Consider the following 19,253-nt stretch of genomic DNA (forward strand, 5'->3'; position numbering starts at 1 on the left):
TTTTAGAACTATTATTATTTGATTATGACTTTTATTTTTAGCTCATTATGGATTAGGTTGTCTCAATATTATAAAATATTAAGCTTATACACATTTCATTTGCTTTGTGTGTCTGACAATTAGATTTGTATTTTTCATCCTCTCTCAAACCTTTGTTCTCTTTCCTATTGTTTTTTTTCCTCCAAATTCTAGGTGACAGGAGCACCTGCCCATAACAAATGCACTGTTTTCCTGCTACAAACAAAGCATCTCCTGAATTACATTATCATTCCCTAAGGAGTAACACTTAGAAACTGATTAAACTGAATTTCCTATTGGGATTTTTGCCTGGTTTTTATTAGCTATTGTCTGGTTTCATTTAGTTCTTTCATACTAGTATTAAGAGAAAGATTTCCCCTACCTTGGATGATAGGAGTCAGATTTTAGAAAGTTTATGTTGGTCTATATTCTATTACAAAACCACAAAGTGCTAATCAACTATTTAATAATAACTTTCTTTGAATAATGTTGCTTTTTGTTGAGACCTCTCAAAATGAAAAGCATTACTCCTAAGGGAAGCCCAACTTTTATAACATGCTACCCTGTCATGTTGCTTGACTTGTGGGATCAGTAGAAATTTGGATTCAGATTTTGCACCTTTTAGATAATGGTGGCAATAACCCTAAACCAGAAGGCTCTGAGTCAGAGATAGAAGAGTTTCTTTATTCCATGTGGCCAGCATACATCTGACTCAAAATAATTTTGGTTTCTGTCTCCAAACTATATGGATTATTGCTGGGGATTGTAAAACAGGAAGTCCAAGTCAGAAATCTCCTGAATTTAGGAATGAGAGTACTCCATTGAAAGGTACGTTGGGAACACAAATCTCAAAACCAAATTATTCATATTGACATGTAGGATGGAAAATCTTGTTATAATTTCCCCCTTCACTTCACATGACTCAGCAATGACTCTGGTATACAAGACTTTGAGAGATAATATTAACTCTGCCAGGCTTCTAGTATTAGCTTTTAAAATCAGTCTTATTACTAATTCAGGAAATTCTTATCTTTGAAATGGAGGTTGGGCTGAATTTGTAGAGAACTAGTCCCACAATATACGTACATGGAAAGAATGACAAGCCCAGTCCTTCCATAGAGGGAAGGAATATCATAATAATAGTTAGTTGGATAAATTTATGTCAGATTATTCAGAGGCATTGAGTGGCATTTCTTTCATGTAATAAGCATTTGTATAGCTTTTTCTACAGGAAAAGGAGCAGCACTCTTCTGAGTGATATTATTGTCTGCATTTTGAAGATGAAGATGAAGAGGCAGTTCAGTGACTTGCCTAGAGTAAGTGGAAGAGCCCAGGAGTGGAACCCAGGCAGTGTGGCTCTGACGTCCATACTCCTGACCTCTACAGACTGCAACTTTTCTGCAGATGATATTTCCAATTTTGTAAGGAGGATATAGTCTTGCTTAATGTTCCCTGGTGTTCTATTATAGGATAGTATGGTTATCCTTTCTTAACCTTAGGTTTTATTTCTTATAATTATTTTTCCTGAAAAGATTAGAAATAAAAAAAATATCTTTGCAAAAGAAAGAAAGAAAAGAATCTCATAGTATCTTTTCAAGATACAGGAATTACGTAGGAGAGAAGTTCAGTATAAGACAGGGAAGTTCTGACAAGCCTAGCATGTAATACTTACTCTGAAAAAAGTTCAGACCAACCAGAGACAAAGCCAGGATCTCGGCTAAACCATAAAAGGGCCATTATAATGAAGAGAATCAAGGTCACGATTTCTTGATACCTGTGGAAAGACTCCAGTCATTTCTTTGTTTCTCTGTCAGGATATTTGTGAAAACTCTCTGAGCTATTGTCAAGAATAATTTTAGCAGAGCACTAAACTCTGTAAGAACTGGATATGTCTGGATATGTCCATGATTTGAGAGCATCATACAGTTGGGTAAAGCTCTCCCTCCTTGGTGGGCTCTCTCAGCTTCTTGTCATTCTATACTGGAAAATTCTAGTTCAACAGTGGCATGTATTTTATCATGTTTATCGTAAAAATTTAGCAAATTTCGTGTGTGAACCGAATATTACACCTTGTGGACAATTATGTGCTTATTTTATTTGCTTTTAAACAACTACTTGCAATCCGTGTGTGTGTGTGTGTGTGTGTGTGTGTGTGTGTGTGTGTAGCTTACCTCATTGGGCCAAGTTTTTTGTATTCTTGCTTGATCACCTCAGCACAAGCTTTTTCTTTGACAGTTTTGGTTTTGCCACATTTGAACAACTCCTTAAAACTGAAAAAGAAGTAAAGACTCTTAAGCAAAGGGTTCTTTCACCACTGCCCTCCTTTACAGAAGACATTTTTGTGATAACCTTTTATGATATGAAACTCACTGCTAAGAACAGAAATCTCTGCTTTCCAAATATTCCTCCCCTCTCTTTTTGGTTGTCTTCTCTGTTTTTACCTGGCTGACTCACTCCTCAATGCTTAATTATTGTTGCATATTTTCCATGATGTCTTCCACCAATCTCATAATTTTCCAAGTCTTTTGGTGTCATTGGAATTTTTCCATGTGCCACTCATCTCTAAAACTTTTTTATATGCTCCATCATTATATTACATTTAAAAACATATTTATTATAAATCTTGTTTGATAAACACATGTAAGTTTTATCCCAGTAGTTAGATAAATAATTTGAGGACAGGGACAGTGACAGTGTCATACATGTTTTCTTTGGCCCCATATCTCTTACCACTGACATACACAGTAAATACCTGACTCATCAACTGAACAGTACCTTTGGCAAATTTATGAGACAGTGGGTGTCAGGTCCATCAATTTTCACAAAATGCTCAATTTGAGTTTTTACACTAGAACAGGAAAGGCACCTAGATAGATCCTGGTCAGAATTTAAACTAGATCTATTCTCAAAAGTAAAACCAACAATATTGATTTTTTTCTGTAAGTTTCTGCACACTTGTCCTAATAGCACCTAGTAGATCTTCCAATTTATTTCCAGGAGTAACTGCTACTCTTTATTGCTTTTAGTTACTTATTTTCTTGACCATAGTTCCCTGTGACATAATTTTTCTGTCCTAAATTCCAGGGTTTTCAAAACTTTAAAGAGTTTTTGTGGAACACTGCTCTATATGGATTTCTTTTTTCTTTTGGTTAGTTTGTTTTTATAAATCCCTCCAGAGGGAGAAGAAAAATGGGGAGATGGCTAAATTCTTAGAGATTATCTCTTAGAATATTCTTGGGTAGCTTAGTTTAAGTTACGTGTAGATAGAGAAAGTGGACACATTTTCTTCTGGAGACTTTGGGTCACACATATGTACTTATGAGAGACCAAGTAGAAAGACTAGGATTATGAGATGGTAGTTTTCTCATCAAGGTACATGATGATTTAATCTATTTTCCCCCCACACATTTGCACTATTCAGCCTTGTTTGGAGTGTGATTCCCTTTGAAGGAGCAGAATTTCCTCAATTCTTAAGCTATCTGTTCTGTATTTTTATAATTATCCTCATGGGTAAAACCTAACCCATGAAAATAATTAGATGGATATTGTTGTTGTCCTATCAATGAGGGAATAATCATATTTTACAGTTTCAATTATGTTATTGAACAGTGCCAATCTCCAGACAATATTCCTTTTTCACAACAAAAATAGCACTATTATAAGAAACAAATCCATGAGCCACCTTGAGAATACTCACTGGAAAAGTATAGCTAATGAAAAAGATCACCTCTCTTAGAAGCTGCTCTCCACCCAGTGCACTACATATATACTCTCGGTCCCCTTGGTTGCAGATAGTAAATAGTTAAGTCAAAGCCAATTGGCTTTGCTACAAATGAAGGTTAGTTCCTTCATAAAGGAAATGATGAAGCATGTGCCAATGCATCAACCCCAACCTCTCCATTTAAATCAGTTCCAAGTCCCTGATAGATGAGCTACACTTCCCAAGTATAATGGAACATTTATAATGGGTGAATTAACTATGTTAACAGTCAACACACTAATCAGAATGTATGGTAGCCTGCCAGGGGAGGGGCTCATAATTTCTGTTGATCTAAAACCTCTGGAGGTAAAACCTCTGGAGGTGAACATCCCGGCAGACTGAAAAGGACACTGAAAAATTAGCCAGAACATGAAACTATGCTGTGTGTAACCAGTAGTGGACAGAAAGGGGACTGTTCAAACCTGCCACTCACCATGATTTATGGGTTTTGCCTAATGTATGCACTTCACAAGATTTTTTTTCTTCCTTTATCTTATTTATTTCTCTTTTCTGAGTTGTATTAAAATAATGACAGTGGTTGCACATATATTTTGTAAAGTCTTTATATGTAGCAACAGAGCAAAACAGCTGGGGGCCTGTGACCCGATCTTTTCATTGGCGCTGGACTCCTGTCCCCTTGTCTGACATTGCTACCTATACAACTGGGGAGGCCCAAAGGCTTGGGTTTCCTGGGAGGGGCACGGAGTATCAGCTGGCCTCTCCCCACTAATGCCCACCTGCTGAAGTCAGTGACATCCCACACATTTGCTTCAGCGGGAGGACTGCCACATGCTGCTCCCACAATCTGGACAGGATTATTTTTGTTAAATCATTAGTAACATCTTTCCACTACTAAAACCATTGGGCAGTTCTGGAGAAAAATCAGGAAGAATTGAGAGAGGAGCATGTCAGTCCTTATGTTACTAGGCTTGGAAATCCGTGGGCACAGGCAGGAAACCACACCCACCATACTATTTTGCTTTTCAAAAGAAGTACAAATAGCTGACTTCAGCCTCATTGTCTATGTGAATAATATGCTGTTTTATTTATAGGTCCTGGAAATTATTTAAATAAAACTCCACAAAAATGAATTTGAATTGTTTTATTTTTCTCTTTCTATTTTTCTTTTTGGAGTATTACTAAGTAAATTGAAAACAGAGGCTGCATTTTAGGTTTTCCTGAGAAGCTCTTCTTAATTTTCAGTGTCAGCTGTCGTCTAAATCGTATAACTCATTGCTGCTTATGAGATTTAATCCTAGCCAAAATAATATGCTAATATATATATATATATATATATATATATATATATATATATACATTTTATTGACATCAGCAATTCTTTATTGATCAGTGTATCTTATCTCGGGTACTATGTATTCGACTTGTACTCGTGTGTGTTAGAATCACAGTGTTGGAATCCATCTTTGTGAATTCTAACTTTTTACAGTTGAAGGAACTGAGACTTGAGACTAGATTAGGACTTGCAAAGATCATTCATCTGGCCTCTGAGAGGCCACAGTGTTATCCCTGTTTGCCCAATCCCTGAGATAATAGAGAATATTCTTAGATACTCAATTTACTTTATATGTTAGAGCCTGTTTCAATTTCGGTGCTAGCAAAAAGCAGGAAGCCCTGTGTGCTTTGGTTGAAAGTAACTTAATAACCCAAAGCCTCTCCCAACTGATGCCTATCTGCTGAAGTCAATGACATTGAGTCAAGTAGAAGGCCAAAACTTCTAAAAACTCCACTTTGACAAGTTGGATTGAGTCCTCTTCATAATGAGTTCCTTAGACCCTTCTGGCTTATGCATATTGTAGTGAATTAGGACTCAAAGAACACCTGGATGGATTTGCCTTATAGACTCTTCCACAGCCAACATTTCTTAAATGAGATTCTAGCTTACCTTTAAAATTTATTCATGCATATCAGTTTTGTGGGTAATAAAAAGATGGAAAAGCACCAGACAACTCGGAACCTGGACACCTTTATTTATTTTATTAACATAAAAAGTTGACTTATGGGGCTGGGGTTGTAGCTTAGTGGTTGAGTGTTTGTCTCGCATGTGTGAGTCACTGAGTTCAATCTTCAGCACCACATAAAATAAATAAATAAAGCAAAGATATTGTGTCCACCTATAAGTAAAAAAAAAGTTAAAAAAAAAAAAAAGTTGACTTACTTGAATCCTAGGAAAAGCCACTGAAGCCAGATCCAGGATAAGAGTAGAAGAATAATAGCAATTGGGAAGGAAAACAAAAACCATGATCCAAAGTTGAGGCAATCACAATCAGGATAGCGTCTGTATGGAAATACAGAGAAGCATTCAGAAGAGGCATGAGTGAAATCCCTTCCGATAGTCACTGGGAAGCAGTGGTCCACATTTCTTGTGCTGCTGGACAAGAGGGAAGTTCCGCCATGTATTTACCATTAAGCACAGTAGTTAGTTGTATTCCTTGTCTCCTTTCTTGATTCAGCAAATTTGTAATTATTGCTGCATCCCAGAAAAGCAAGAGTGGGTATGTTTTGATCTCTTTTCCCTTCGTTCAATCTGTAGCACTGTACTGACATTCATTAAATGCATAAGAAATGGGTATGCACGGGGAGTGTGTTTTTTTGTTACTACTCAAATCAGAATAGAAGAAAGACAAATTATCAGACTTGGGAACTGGTGAAAATTAACAGAAGTATCTGTTCCCATTTCACTTTGGAAGAGGGTTTCCTTTATTCTTAGGCAGGAGCTCTGATCTATCCTGTACTGCCTCTCATGGCTGTTTGCTTTTCCCTGATTCTTCTGTCCCAAACCACAGTCATCCTAGAGCCTCAGTAGCCCTTTCTTCCTAGATCCAGATGATGCTTTGGGGCTCAGTCAAATGAAATAAATCTGGGCCAGATGAGAACAGTAAAAATGTTCTTGGGAAAGCATCAACATCTTCTTTATTTCTTCTAGTTGCTATCAACTTTTTAACTCACATAATAGCAAAACAACAGTTTCTTTGCTGACCTCACATTCATTATTTAAAAATGTGGTCTAAATACCAATAAATTCTCATCTAGTTATCTATTTTACAAATACAGAAAAACAACAGGAAATTTAAGAAATTGTCTCTTTAACATTTTTTAAAGCAACAACAGAGTTGGAAATCTGAACAATATGGAAAATATACATAAATAATGAAAATATTACTAACATGCTTTAATATTTTTGAAATCACTAAGTACAGAAAACTTTATATAAATATATATTTTCTATTTAAATTACACCTTTCATTTTATTACTTACAAAGACCATATAAATAAATGCAGTGTTTCATATTACATTTATGTAGCAAATCTATGTACTTTAGAAAGTTCCTTATACTTTATGAGGGTTTCTAAGTGATGAACAACTTAAAAACTCATAGTAGGTATTCAAAATTAAAGATTTCTAAAGTTTTCTGCAATTTTTGTTGAGCTTATAAAAAGTTACTAATCTTTCTGGGGCCCTTGAGTTATCTTTATCAACTTGAGGATAATTTTTTATCTATGTTGTAGTGATCCAAGGATTAGTTTATGTTTTTTGAAACTAGAAAATGATAAATGATAAAAAGAAATGTTAGAAAATACATAGAATTAGATGAATACTTCATTATGTTCAGAAGGCTCTTGAAAATTGCTCATTTTTGAAAAAACTTTTTCTTTAGTTGGAAAACAAAATATGGGGAAAAGGCTTAAACTGATTTTCCATCAATTTTATTAGACTTGGATTTACAAAATGACCTTTGTGATTCTGTTCAGCCTAGAGATACTTGGAAATACTACATCGTTTCGGTTCAGAACAAGGCCTCATTTTTCACTCTCTATACATCATACCTGTACTACTCTCCCACCTGCTGGACAGAACCCTGCAAATATGTTTAGCAAATATGGGCTCTTCAGAATTTTTTCCTGAATGGATACTTTAAGAATAAGAAAGCTTGAAAGAGATAAACTTTTTTTTTTCCTTGAGAAGTAAGGAAATATATAAACAGCCACACAGAATTGTGACCTTTTGGTAGTCTTAACACATACTTGGAATGAATATTCTGAATTGCATTCTCTTTGCTCTGATGGACTTTCTCCGTGTTTTCTTATATTATACAAGTGAAGTGACTGCAAATATGTGCCTAAAGCAACATTGATCTTTTCTATCATAAGAAAGTCAATTCTGATAAAGTTCTTTTCATTTACCCAACACTAATTTGGGTGTCTACTCATGTTTGATCCAGGAGTATTCATGATAGGTACTCTTCTAACTATTGAGGATCCAATAGTAAATGAGAGGGATGCAGTCCAGATTCTCAAGAACCTTATACTAAAATAATGTATGCAGAAAATAAACAGAGAAGCAAATTCTGAAACAGAAAATTAAACAGAATAATGTAATAAAAAGCAATTAGAAGAAAGAAGAGAATTTACATAGTACGATCAGAGAAGGTGAAACTCAAGATGAGATATAAATTGTAAGAAGGAGAAAGGAAAAACAAGGATTGGCAAGAATGTGGATAAAAGGAAACCATTGCACATTGTTACCTTGTAAATTATATGTACAGCCATTATGGAAAGCACTGGATGCTCCTAAAAATTAAGAAAAAAATACTTCCATAGGATCCAGAAATCCCACTCGTGTGTGTGTGTGTGTGTGTGTGTGTGTGTGTGTGTATATATATATATATATATATATATATATATATATATATTTCCAAATGAAATGACTATGTTGAGGAGATATCTGTTCTCCTATGCTTATTCCAACAGTATTCACAATAACCAAGAAACAGATACAACCTAATGATCCATCAACTGATGAATGGGTCAAGAAATGTAGTACACATACACAAAATGGAATGTTATTCAATTGTCTAAAAGATGAAGTCATGTAATTTTTGTTAACATGAATAGACCTGGAAGATGTGTGTTGTGTAAATTAAGCTAGGGATAGACAAATGCCACATGATGTCATTCAGGTGGAATCTAAATAAAGTTCATGTCATTGAAGTTGAGAGTAAAACGATCATAATCAGAGGCCGGGGACAATTGTCTGGAAGGCAGGATGGAAAAAGTTAATCAATGAGTACCAAGCTACAGTTGGGTAGGAGAAATACAATCTCATGTTCCATTGCACAGTAGGATCACTATAGATAATAATGCAGTAAATGTTTCAAAAAAGCTAAAAGATAGGATTTTGAATGTTCACTATGAAGAAATGATGGTTGTTTGAAGAGATATAGATGCTTAAAGCCATTACTTGAACATTATCCAATGTATTTTGAAATAGCACCTGGTACCCCATAAAGATGTACAAGTTTTATGTGTTAGCTTAAGAAGTTTGGTGGTGAAGATGAAGAGAAGGCAATAGTTTTTAGATACATTTGGAATAAAATTTGAGAAATGGAGGAAAAAGGTCACATATTGAAATGGTGAAATCTGGGTCAAGACAGGTGGGCAGAGGACTAGGAAAGGGAGTGACGGCTGCTCAAAATTTCCTCTGGGAATGTTAACTTGAGATGGCTTTAGTTTACTAAGTGACCATTTTGGATATGCAGCTAGATAAGTGAGTCTAGAATTCAGAGGAAAAGGCAGGGATAGAGATATGAAATTGGCAATCATCAGTGTGTAGGTGGTATTATAAAGACATGGAAATGGGTGTGATACAGTGAGCGTTGATGCATGCTGAGTTGTCAAGGAAAGGCAGAGGTTTAGGAATGAGCAGATGAGCCAAGCACATTTAATTCTGATGAAAATCCTGTGATCAGGTCTTTATGTTTCCATTTTACACAGGAAGAAATCAAGTCCCAAGGGGTTAAGTGAAGTGCTCAAGGTCACAGATCATGTAGTTAAGCTGTATTTTTCAACCCATGAGGGAGTTTTATTTTAAAACACAACCACCTCTTTTCATTAAAGCACTGTGTTCTCGAATCCCATCAAGATCGAAATTTCCATATATATTATGGAGTACCCATAGCCAGAATGCAACTTTAAGTTTCTAAGGAAATTTAAAAACAAACTTTAGAAATGACTGCACCATAACACAGAGGCATGCTTTGACCTAAAGCATATGTGTGCTTAAATTTTGATACCTAGGAAGATAACATTGTCATTGCAGTTCTTATGATCAATGAAATACCCAGAAATACCAATGAAACACAAAGAAATGGCTTTGAAAGTATGGATGTAGTCATGGAAATTTACAACCTTGTAACAGATTTTGGCCATTAAGCCCCATAATAAGCTAGTGTCTACACTGATTATAGTTCCATTGATTAATGACTGTTTTGATTATTTCTGAGACAAAGCCACTTTTTAGTTTTGGATTTGTCTGCTTCCAGAGGGTTTTTTAAAAAATATTAACTGCTCATTATTCAGAAGCCAGGCTTCGATTTCTAACAGCGATAACAGAAATAGGAGCAGCAGCAATAATAGTAGCTACCATTGCTGACAAGTTGTCCTGTGTGCCAGGCTCTCTATTACAGTCACATGTGCACTATGTCTTTAAATACTTACAATAAGAAGTTTTAGTATTGCCCTCATTTTACACAGGAGGAAACTGACCTTCACAAGGTACAGCTAATATACAGCAGGCTTGAAATCTGAGCCAAAGTTTAAATACAAATTCTATAATGTTCAAATGTCTTCTACAGTATTTTACAGAGAAATTATTTCTAAAAAATTTAAGCTTATGAAGGGAAAATCCTGGTAACCTTTGAAGATGGCTATTGTTAGGTAATTGGTTTACCTCCTCCCTTTATTTAGTAAAGAGTACAGGGTGGGCAGATGGGCTTTGAATTAGGGCAAGCATAAATGGGTTTCCATTAGCACTCCTACATTATGAACCTATGGTATAATCCTCCACATACCTGTGGCTCTGCTTTCCACAATTTCAGTTATCCATGGTCAATCATGAACCAAAAAAATTAATTAATTATTAAATTAATTATTTTTTTTTACTCTTTCAGGACAGAAATTACATTCATCCAATTTTTATTATAGTAGTGATAGTACTGTTACAATGGCCCTATTTTGTTATTTGTTCATGTTATCAATCTCCAATTGTGCTAAATTTATAATTTAACTTTATCATAAGCATTTTTGAATAGGAAAAAACATTATCTGTATGGTTTGGTACTATCTGCACTTTGGTGCATCCACTGAGAGTCTTGGAACATACCCTTTGTGGATAAAGGGGGATTATTGTTATTTAACACATAGTAATCGTGACTGTGCTAATAGTTGGTAACACAACTTTCTTCTAAGCTGCTTTCTATACCCATGATTTCACAAATGACAACTATAAACTGAATAACATACTTTGATAACCTGAAGCTATGAAATATTACTTGCTATAGTCTTCCATTCTTTATCCAATAGATCTCTTCTTGTGTGTATTCAATTACAGAAGTTGTACTTGTTGGATAATACTGGTGCATTGGAACTTCTGTACCATGAAAGTAGTTATTGTCCATAATAATATATTGTTCTTCCTAAGTTTATTTATTTATTTATTTATTTATTTATTTTAAGAGAGTGAGAGAGGAGAGAGAGAGAGAGAGAGAGAGAGAGAGAGAGAGAGAGAGAATTTTTTTTTAATATTTATTTTTTAGTTCTCGGTGGACACAACATCTTTGCTGGTATGTGGTGCTGAGGATCGAACCTGGGCCGCACGCATGCCAGGCGAGCTCGCTACCACTTGAGCCACATCCCCAGCCCCCTAAGTTTATTTTGATAGAAAAGTGTTATTCAATTGCTTAGATAATTTCCAAGTACAATCAGCACTTTGTGTATTCCCTGTATGTCTTGATAGAGTTCATCTCAACCAGTATTTATTGATCACCTGCTGTACCCTTTGTGTGCTAACAGGAGAAGACAATGATGCATTCAGCCTTTATAAGGTTGTCATTATCAAGGAAGATGGTGGTGCTCATGAGACAAGTTTATAGAGATGTAAACTATATTTAATCTATATTATGATATAATAATATAATATATGATATAATAATATAATATATGATATAATATATATTTTGATAAGAGGAGAGAGGACTAATGGCTAAAGAGTAATTGCACAAAGTTTCAAATGGTATGATAACCACACAATGAAAGAGATATGTTGACATAATTGGCTGGTCTTTCAAGAATCAGAGCAGGAAGAAATGGGCTAATTACATCCTGGCACTTATTAATAACAGTGTTAGGAAAGGAACCGATCAGGGTAGATCATTGACCAAGTAGGATTTTCCTAATGAAAGAGCCAATAAAAACCTATAAGATTACAACAGGAGAGAGTAGGATAAAGAATATTTCTAAGGATTTGACAAGGTGAATAGTGAACTAATTACAGGGAAGCTTAGGATTTTCAGGATTTAGGTGCCACAGATATTAGATTATAAGATTAAGAATGACTTTAAAAATGAAAATGTTCTGTGTACTTCAAAAAAAAAAGCCAGGAAAAATGAATTTTAAGGTTTTCCCCACAAATAAATGATAGACATTTGAGGACATATAGTTGCTTATCCTAATTTGAATGTTACATAAGTGTATAGGGGTATCAAACATAACATGGTACTCCATAAATATGCAAATTTTGTGTCAACTTTTAAAAAAGGAATAAAAGAGGCATTTTGTGTGTTTCTACCTCCCAGGCTCTTGGAAGACTTGTAACCATCACTTAAAATATAAGCCTCAGCATCCTCATGTATAGAGTGAGGGTGTCTATATAGGATTTAAAATTTCTGCTTTCTCTTGTTCTCCTCATTCTTCCTGTTATCACCAAGGAGAAAATACCCTTCTTTCCCAAGACTAATATTTCCATCTTTGTTTTTAAGTCTATTCAATTCCCACCTGTTCCCACCTGACTCTGTATTCTGACAAATATGCTTTCTTCTGTTTTTTTCTTCTTCCTTCAAAACTTTATGTATCTATTTTTAGTTTCCTTCCCCTAATGTAAACCCAAACTGGCCTCCCACCCTTGTTCTAAAAGAACACTTTGCCTTTGGCCATACTCTGCATGTTCTGTTCTTTGTCAAACTTGAAAGAGTCACGTAACTTGTTGGCTTCTCCTCTCCACTACATACTTCTTCTTCAGCTCATCTGAATTGTACACCCACTGCCTTTTATTCCACTGAACCTGCTCACACTGCGGAGGACAACAGAGAGAACTGGAAGTTTTTTCTTAGCCATCAACCTCCATGACTTTCCTCTATCACCATAATAGCCCCAATTCTTTCTCCATTTTGAAAATGATCTTCCCTTTCTGCTTTCAAATCACCGCATGCTCCTAAGTTTCCTCCTACCTGTTTAACTTTTCTCACCTTCTTTCTTATCAATGTTTTTTCCTAAGAGTCTGACTGGAGTCTTTTAACTCACCCACCCCCATGTGACCATTTTAAGAATTTCATGTTTGTTTTTATAATAAGATTTCAAGGGAAGGCCTGGGAAGCCAGGCAAAATGTAGCAAGGTTGAAATCCCCACAGGCTGCCCAGAGGGTGATTCATGAAGCTGTAAGAAGGAAGCCAAAGCTGCAGTGGAGACATCCTGGACTAAGAAATGCTAGTAACATGGTATGTTTGCTGAGGAAAGCAGCTGGCTACAGACAGAACCAGTCTAAGAGAGAGGCTATGTTGGCTATAAGCTACAAGGCCTTTAGGTCAAGGCTGTCCAATTCCTTTGGAAATTGTATCTCAAGGCCACGTGCCACACACACATACTAGACATGGAGCTATAAGACTTGTTTGACCATCTGGGTTCTAGTTTTGATTTCTATGTCCCTATTTCTCCCTTTTGGAATGGATGTGTTTATTCTGTGCCATTTTGGTTTTGGATGTATGTAACTTGTTTTATTTTTATGTAACTTTTTATTTTGACAGAGGCTTACAATGAAGAGTTTACCTGGAGTCTCAGATGAAACTTTGGACTTGAGCTTTTGGACAATGCGGGAACTGTTAAGACTACAAGGATTCTTGGAGATGGAATAAGTGCATTTTTCATCATGAGATGGATATGAGTTTTTGGTATCAGGGGTGGAATGTTATGTTTTGAATATGATATGACCCCCCCAAATTTGTGTGTGAGACAAGCAGTGAAGGTGTCTATATAGGATTTAAAATTTCTGCTTTCTCTTGTTCAGAGGTGAGATGATCAGATTATGAAAGCTGTTATCTACCTGATGGATTAATCCATTTGGATTAATCCATTTGCTGGATTAATAATTGAGAGGAATACTTTACTCTGTGCCAACTATAAACAGTTAAGTTGTGGCTAAAGGAAGTAGCTCACTGGGGGCATGCCTTTGAGGTTTCTGTTTTGTCCCTGGTGCCTAACTTGCTCTCTCTGCTTGCTAGCTGCCTTGAGCTGAGCATCTTTCCTTCACCACACCTTTCTGCCATGATGTTCTGCCTCATCTCAGGCCCAGAATAATGTTGGCTGACCATGAACTAAGCTTTTGAAACCATGACCATAAAATAAACTTTTCTTCCTCTAAGTTGTTCTCATCAGATACTTAAATTACATTGGTGAAAAAGCTGACTACCATAACCCCAATTTATAACTAACTCAAGTAATGAGATTACAAATGTCTGCTAAAAATCTCCTTGTGGATATGCCATGTCAGTGTGTCCAGATTAAATTTACTAATTTCTCCCGTGAGACTGACTGTCCCCATTTTTCTCCAGAAGTTTATGTGACTTCTCTAGAAGTTCTCTATCTGGCAGTCATATAAACAAACATCTAGCCCTCCCTTCCTCTAAAGGACTCACACTTAATGACTAATGACCTTGTGATTATGCAGTGTCTTGAATCTAAATCTTGTCACTTCACAAGTAGCCTTTCATCATTTGTCAGTACTTTGGTAATAGACTCCTAATTGGTTTCCTGTCTCCAGACTCCTGGAATACCAATCAATCTGAATACTGCTACATCAAACTGTGTAAAACATACACAGACTATTCACCCTTTACAAAAAAAAAAAAAAAAACTGTTTCAGGTGTTTGGTATTTTGATTTTATGAATTATTTGCTCTCATTTTCTTTATGAATGTTCATCACTTAAAATTATTACAAACTGTCTTAAGGTTGTTACAAACTGTGTGGACAGATTTTTTTTTCTAATGATCAAAGATATTGTACATAACTGCAGTCTTCTTTTATGACCCATCTTTAGGTATCTTAGGGGAAAAATAACTTTTTAAGGAGGCAGTTTTGGAAGTCTGACTGACCTTGATTTGGTCCTCAAACTGCTAAGCTGAATTTCAATGTTCTCAACACTAGTAATAATAATAACCAACATTTGTTGAGCACATGTACACACTCTGTGCCAGCACTGCTTGAAGTGCTATTGATTTTGAATAAAAATCAATGCAGGGGGTGGTGGGGGGGGCGGGGAGAGAGAGAGAAGAGAGAAGAGAGAGAGAGAGAGAGAGAGAGAGAGAGAGAGAGAGAGAGATATCAAACTGTTTTCCTGCTATTTCTGAAAAGATAGTGAATTCAGAGAGTTTACATAATTTGTCCAAAGTTACCTAGCTGGTGAGTGGAAGAGCTGGGATTTGAACCCAGTCATTTTAAACCCAAAGCCTAAGATTTTAATCACCCTTATACATCTCTTTCATAAAAAAAATGTGTATTTTGCACATATGTACAAAATGATAATTGGTTTTGCTCGAAAAGATGGCAAGCAGTGTCAAAAGGAAAAGGTGACATTATCAGAGTGCATTTGTAAATAAAGGCAATTTTTCTCCAGCTCCAAACACCTGAACAAATAATATAATTTTGAGGATAGTTTTAAGTTTCTATAGCATTTCCAACAAAATTGAGTACACATTGTCCCATTGTAACTTTGGGATTTTGTTGTATTGTGTAAGGTCAGCATTTAAGAAAACATTCATTAAATACCAAGTTTGTTTAATCATATCAATTGCATTTTTCACATATGGTTATTCTCACTTCCCATTTATACTGGTATTTTCTACCAAAAGGGGATACTTTGATTTTTCTCCTAAATCTTTGAGCTTTTTCCTAGTTATTATTCTCACATAATTCCTAAGGTAAAGACAACATTTTGAAGAAAAAGCACTAAATTTCACAATATATTTTAAATATTTTCTAAATTTAAAGGAAATTTTTCTCAATTTTCTATGATTAGGCGTATTACAACAGACAATTAGGAAAAATAGTTAGCAAAACATTTTGCTCAAAATACTGCAATGCTCTTAATCTTTTACTACAAATGGATTAATGCATTCAAAGAGTTAAGAGAAAAATCAGATGACAGAAAAATTTGGTTGATTCATTGTGCAGAAATAGTCTAAATCAGCAGTTCTCTAACTCCAACAAGGATAAAACAATTAGAATTTGGTCTAAATGTTAGAAAATGGACTTTGCAGAGAGGGTCAAGATGTTAAATCTCTTTACTTGGGGAATTCATGATCAAGGATATCAGTTTAGCACTCAGAAAGGGATCAGGTCCACCTCCTGTCTAGGGTATATATTGAATATGTCTTCTCTGATACTGTGAATTTCATGTTTTCCACTTATAAACCAAATGCTTTTCAAAGACTCCTTCCTAATGTGGTTGAATGGTCATAAAACAATTAGTATACATGGAGATATGGACAATACCTCTGTTCTTTGTATATAATCTTTCATAGAATGCAGATTGGCATTCTTTGAGTCTTGCCTTTTTGGAGAAAATACGTATGCACAACATATTGCAAATAATTTCAGAGAGTTTGTAGAGTCTGTTGGCTCTGTTTCCTAGAGTATAGCTTTCTTGGTTCTGAATCTTCAATCTTTTTCTGTGAAAAGACTAAATCCTGTTTCTGGACTTCCTCAGTGCTATTAACCTTCTTAGAACTTTGACAATTGTATGTCCTCTTAGTACTTAAAATAAAAAACCTTGGCGGTATTATCAATTTGGGCTCCTTTATAAAACATGGGCTTCCAAACTATTGTCTTACTGCCCAATCTTTTAAATATTTTATTTCAAAAGCCAGGCCTTTTGTAATCATTACCTCTGTTCACCATTCATCACTTAAGTTCAGTCCCCAGAGCCTACATAAATTGTCCCATGCAAATGATTCTTTTTCACTTTTGCTAATTACCATTTGCAGAATTATTTGCCATGAAAAAATGTACCCACCAGAGTGGTCAGCCAAGAGTTATTTCTTCTCAGCTGACCTGAGGAATCTGCAGGCATAATTTAATTCACCAGATCCTGCATATTTAACTGTCAATCCAGAGGGAGATCTCTAGACCTATGACTGTCCTAATAGGAAAAAAAGGCAAGTTAATTCAGCTTAGCATCTCTGTCCATGGATTCTCTGAACCAGGTGAGAATAGGTTTTATAGTCTATGTGCTGTCTATTTGTTAAATTACCAATTTAACAATTTTACTTACGTGTTGAAATGCTCAGTGAAGATCAAGTTTGTGGAGGTACCAGTAGTTGTTGTCAATCCACCAATGGTAGAAGAGTAAGCAATAGACAAACACATAAGTTTACACATCATGTGATCCTTCTTTGACCGATATTTTGTTCCTGTGATTGAGTTCTGTTCAAATAGAAAATGTACTATGAGAACAGCTCCCTTTGAGGTCATAACAAGAAGTAATAACATTTTTTTAAACGAAATGACTGTGTCTTGATCCCGTTTAATTAATATCTTTGATGTCATTTGGACATGGGACCTGTTGAGAATAATTATAGTTAGATGAGGTCAAGAGGATGGTCCCTGGCCTGGTCTTTTTAAGAGGCAGCAGAAATTCTCTCTCTCTCTCTCTCTCTCTCTCTCTCTCTCTCTCCTCCCCCCCACCCCATGTAAAGATACAGTGAGAAGTTGGCCTTCTGCAACTCCAGGAATGAGAGCTCACCAGACACTAACCTTGCCAGATCTTTATTTTGTATTCCCAATTTCTAGTACTGTGAGAAATATTTTTTTGCTCATTAAGCCACCCAATCTTTGATATTTTGTTATGACAGCTTGAATGAATAATGTATATATCTTTCCATCCATAAAAATGTAAAAATAAAAAGTATTTAAAGTGACACCTGACACCGAAAATATTTGACATACATAACTGTATTCCCTAATCCTTCATTTTTATATCTGAATCAAATGATCCTTCATCTCTTTCCTTTTAACCATGAATTTTCACCACTTTTCTGCTATTATGGGTCAGTAAGTTTCTCATGGTCAGCAAAATTCTCAAACTCTTTTTTGGGAGTTCCCCCACCTTGGTGCTTTACTGGCTGATCTCCAAAAGATACCACTATCACTCCAGAAACTGAATACTTTTGATGTCATGTCTTCTTTGCATCCCATTATTTCTTTCTATCCTATATCACACAAAAATGAAATTCCTTTTCTTTAAGGATCATGTAATTTGGATATCTCTTTCCTCATTTATTTGACTACAATATTCTGATCTTTTAGGCACTGGGAGCTATCTTACATTACATTTTCACCTAACACCATAATTATCTTCCCTACTTTATATCCCATCAGCATCTGGATGACTATCACTTTCATGAATAACCCTTAAAATATCCTAGCTTCACAGATTTTTCATCTCATTTTTCAAAGACCTACAATTCTGCTTTGTCTCAGTTACCCTTTCCTATAGTTACACCTTGGATAGTGCATGTCTTCAACTGGTTCCACCAGGAAATCCTTACTACACATTTAAGTGTGTTGTTTAGGACTCCCTTGGGTGCAAGCCATACCAACTTCATTTTTGTTCTCACCCATGGCCTACTGTGTTGCTTTGATTCTTGTGGCCTATTTCAACATAGGTTGAAATGTAGGGAAAAATCAATAACTCTTCTGGTTTTTTCATTCAGCAATTTTTCAGTCAATTTAGTCAAAAAAGCAGCATCATTTCAGTAGTTTAGATGAACAAAGCCTCATTTAAAAACAAAATCCCCCCAAACTAATCTAAGATTTCATCTCATGCCAGTCAAAATGGAAGTTATCAAAAATACAAACAACAATAAGTGTTGGCAAGGATGTGGGGGAAAAGGCACATTCATACATTGCTGGTGGGACTGCAAATTGGTGCAACCAATCTGGAAAGCAGTATGGAGACTCCTTAGAAAACTTGGAATGGAATCACCATTTGACCCAGCTATCCCACTCCGGGGTCTATATCCAAAGGACTTAAAATAAGCATACTATAAGTAACACAGCCACATCAATGCTTACAGCAGCTTAATTCCATTGACCCCTTTTGAGTCTAGGGGGCAGACATCAACCTGGAAACAACCTAGATGCTCTTCAATAGATGAATGGATAGAGAAACTGTGGTACATATACACAATGAAATACTACTCAGCATTAAAAGAGAATAAAATTATGTCATTTGCACATAAATGGATGGAGTTGGAGAATACCTTGCTAAGCAAAGTAACCCAATCCCAAAAAACCAAAGGCCAAATGTTCACTCTGAAAAGTGGATGCCGATCCATAATGGGGATGT

General features: G+C 35.6%; 1 protein-coding gene across 1 annotated transcript in view; it reads right to left on the bottom strand.

The window, feature by feature from the left end:
* Window positions 1-19,253, bottom strand: part of Slc13a1 (solute carrier family 13 member 1) — an 86,225-nt gene that overhangs the window by 11,271 nt on the left and 55,701 nt on the right. Inside the window, exons 7-10 of the mRNA XM_026388727.2 lie at window positions 17,178-17,329; window positions 5,955-6,074; window positions 2,190-2,288; window positions 1,691-1,792 (exon numbers count right to left, since the gene is read on the bottom strand). Coding sequence (XP_026244512.2) covers window positions 1,691-1,792; window positions 2,190-2,288; window positions 5,955-6,074; window positions 17,178-17,329 — 473 coding nt within the window. The remainder of the gene's footprint in view (window positions 1-1,690; window positions 1,793-2,189; window positions 2,289-5,954; window positions 6,075-17,177; window positions 17,330-19,253) is intronic.

This window comes from Urocitellus parryii, chromosome 3, assembly GCF_045843805.1.
Source record: "Urocitellus parryii isolate mUroPar1 chromosome 3, mUroPar1.hap1, whole genome shotgun sequence".
Classification (NCBI taxonomy): Eukaryota; Metazoa; Chordata; class Mammalia; order Rodentia; family Sciuridae; genus Urocitellus; species Urocitellus parryii.